The 2,734-nt window shown below is 40.4% G+C and overlaps 1 protein-coding gene across 1 annotated transcript in view; it reads right to left on the reverse strand.

Moving 5' to 3' along the window:
* The window catches only part of LOC124041108 (storkhead-box protein 1-like), a 51,768-nt gene extending 49,478 nt beyond the window's left edge, over window positions 1-2,290 (reverse strand). The window contains 1 exon segment of the mRNA XM_046358283.1: window positions 1,758-2,290. Within this exon segment, the coding sequence (XP_046214239.1) occupies window positions 1,758-2,082 (325 nt within the window). The 5' untranslated portion in view covers window positions 2,083-2,290.
* Window positions 2,291-2,734: the final 444 nt, after the last annotated feature.

The raw sequence follows: 2,734 nt of genomic DNA on the forward strand, positions 1-2,734 counted from the left end.
TCCCTCCTTCCCTTCCCCTCCCTTCTTCCCTTTCTACCTCTCCCTCCATCTCCCCTTGTATGGTTTTCTCTCCCTTTTCCTCTAATTCCTGTCCTCTACCTCTCTCCACACAGTGCACTTTGACATACAGATGGAAATGGGGAACATTTCTGAAGCACACACAGCTGACCTGTGACCAGCCACCTGACCATGTGTCCAAGGCCAACAAAGCAGGCTGTATTGAAAGTGACTATACTTTGTTTGTGGGTGTGTGTTTTGGACCTGCATGCTGCATAAACCTTGTTTCAAATCTCTCAATTCAATTCAAGGGCTGAATTGAGATTCTCTCTCTCTTTTTCTCTCTCTAGTATCGTCTTGAGCTTACCATAATTAGGTGTAAAATCCACACAGAGCTGTCATTTACACCTACTAGAACCAGTCTTCATTGACATTGTACAAGCCATGAGATCATGTTGTCATAGATACGGTATGGATGTTGCACAATATAGCTGCCCGAAAAGGATCAAATGATAGCTTTCTGAAACTCATAAGGGCTTTTTGAATATTGACAAATTGCAAATAAGTACAAAATTAGATTTCAACACCTGTTGTTCATTTAATTTGGCTTCCTAGTTAGTTTTTACACCAATGTGCACACTGTCCACAAAATGAGGTGGAGACTGAGCTGCACTTCCTGATCTCCTGACAAATGTATGACCATATTAGAGACACATATTTCCCTCAGATTACACAGTCTCACAAAGAATTCAAAAACAAATCCAATTTGGATAAACTCCCATATCTACTGGGTGAAATACCACAATGTGCCATCACAGAAGCAAGATTTGTGACCTGTTGCCACAAGAAAAGGGCAACCAGTGAAGCACAAACACCATTGTAAATACAACCCATATTTGTTTATTTATTTTCTCTTTTGTACTTATTATTACAACACTGTATATAGCCATAATATGACATTGGAAATGTCTCTATTCTTTTGAAACTTTTGTGAGTGTAATGTTTACTGTTAATTTCTGCATTTTTATTTAACTTTTTTTATGATCTATTTCCCTTGTTTTGGCAATGTAAACATGTGTTTCCCATGCCTATAAAGCGAGGTCTAATTGTGGTTGTACAGAGGTTTGTAAACAGACAGAACGTGTCAACATGAAAGACAACACTGACTGGTCAGTCAAAAATATGTGTAAGACCGCCAGGCAAATGTTTGAGCAAGCCGATCTTTATTGGAGATCGCCTCTGAAGCTTTGTGACAAAGCCAATAGATAGTTTACCAAGGCCTGCATTTGAAAGCTTTAACTTCTACACCAATCACCACATGTTGCTCTTCACGTGTCCAGTGCAATAAGATTTTTTTAAAGTATAAATTATTCAGGAACATCGCAACAAAAAAAGGCTGACCCGAAAACAGGATCAGATCACATTTCATTGACATTTTCTCAGGCTTTTACTTTCATTATCTTACACATTTTCTCTCTCGAGGCTGCTAAGTGCTGTGTAAACAAAGCATTTCCCAAAGAGTCCCTAGAAATTCTGGTGTATGGGGACTCAAGTCCATACTTAACAATACGTAAACCCATTATGGGGTTTGATCATTTTCTCATTAAATAAAATCCTAATTTATTGTGTGCCAAGATGGCAATGAGCATTCCATCATTTATTATTGCACGGGCAGCATGTTTTCTCAGACATGTCAATAAAAATAAACACGTTAAAACAACTATAAATAGTGACGTTAGAATAATCATTCTTGTACATACCGACTGCTTTGATGACAAACCCTTTGGGTGACCTCAGCGCTCGACGCATCCAAGCTTCCCTCAGCACCTCGAGGTTGTTGGCGTTCCCATGGACGAACAGGACTAAATTCTCCATCCATCCTTGGAAATAAACTTCAGCTATAGCTTTCACAAGCCTTTTATTCCAAAAACTGCGCAGATTTTGCGCTTTAAAATCGGCAAAAATCTCCTGGCCGCTTGCAGCCTTGTATTTCTCTCCACCGGTGGCTCTCGAGCTCTCCTCGTCCTTGCCGAAGACCAGCGCGAGCGAGGCGGTCGACAGTTGGACGACCCGTTGTTGTGACATTTTCGTTATCTCGGTTTTGCGCGATTCCAGGTGAGAAATATCATGCTACAGACACTATCAAAAAATCGAAGCTCTTCTCCCAACTCGTAAAGTGATGCTATTCCACCATACTCTCATTGGAACGCTAGAATTTGTAAAACATTCCGACAGTGGCTGTGAGCTGTGCCTGTAATTTAGCGGAGCGCAGACTGGGGTAGTTTCTCCTGCTTCCAAGGTAACCAGCGGTGACACTGGCAGAGGAGGCGGAGGGATGCTGATAATCAGCTAGTTGTGACAGGGCCAGTGTCGACCCGTCATTCAAGGCAGGCAACACATATTTAGCATTAATAGGTGTCACATATCAGTTTTTTCTACTGTGTTATTGACTTGATAATTGTTTACTCCATGTGTAACTCTGTGTTGTTGTCTGTTCACACTGCTATGCTTTTGAACTTGTTCTCAACGAGCCTACCAGGTTAAATAAAGGTGTTCTCAACGAGCCTACCAGGTTAAATAAAGGTGTTCTCAACTAGCCTACCTGGTTAAATAAAGGGGGGAAAAAAAAAAAAAAAAAGTTTTCAAACAATGTCAAAAAACAAATATATATCACTGAGTTAATAAAGCCGCATACAAACATTCTCTTTTTTGCTTTCTTGAGTAAGGAAGCTCCAAA

The sequence above is a fragment of the Oncorhynchus gorbuscha genome, linkage group LG08 (assembly GCF_021184085.1).
Source record: "Oncorhynchus gorbuscha isolate QuinsamMale2020 ecotype Even-year linkage group LG08, OgorEven_v1.0, whole genome shotgun sequence".
Taxonomy (NCBI): Eukaryota; Metazoa; Chordata; class Actinopteri; order Salmoniformes; family Salmonidae; genus Oncorhynchus; species Oncorhynchus gorbuscha.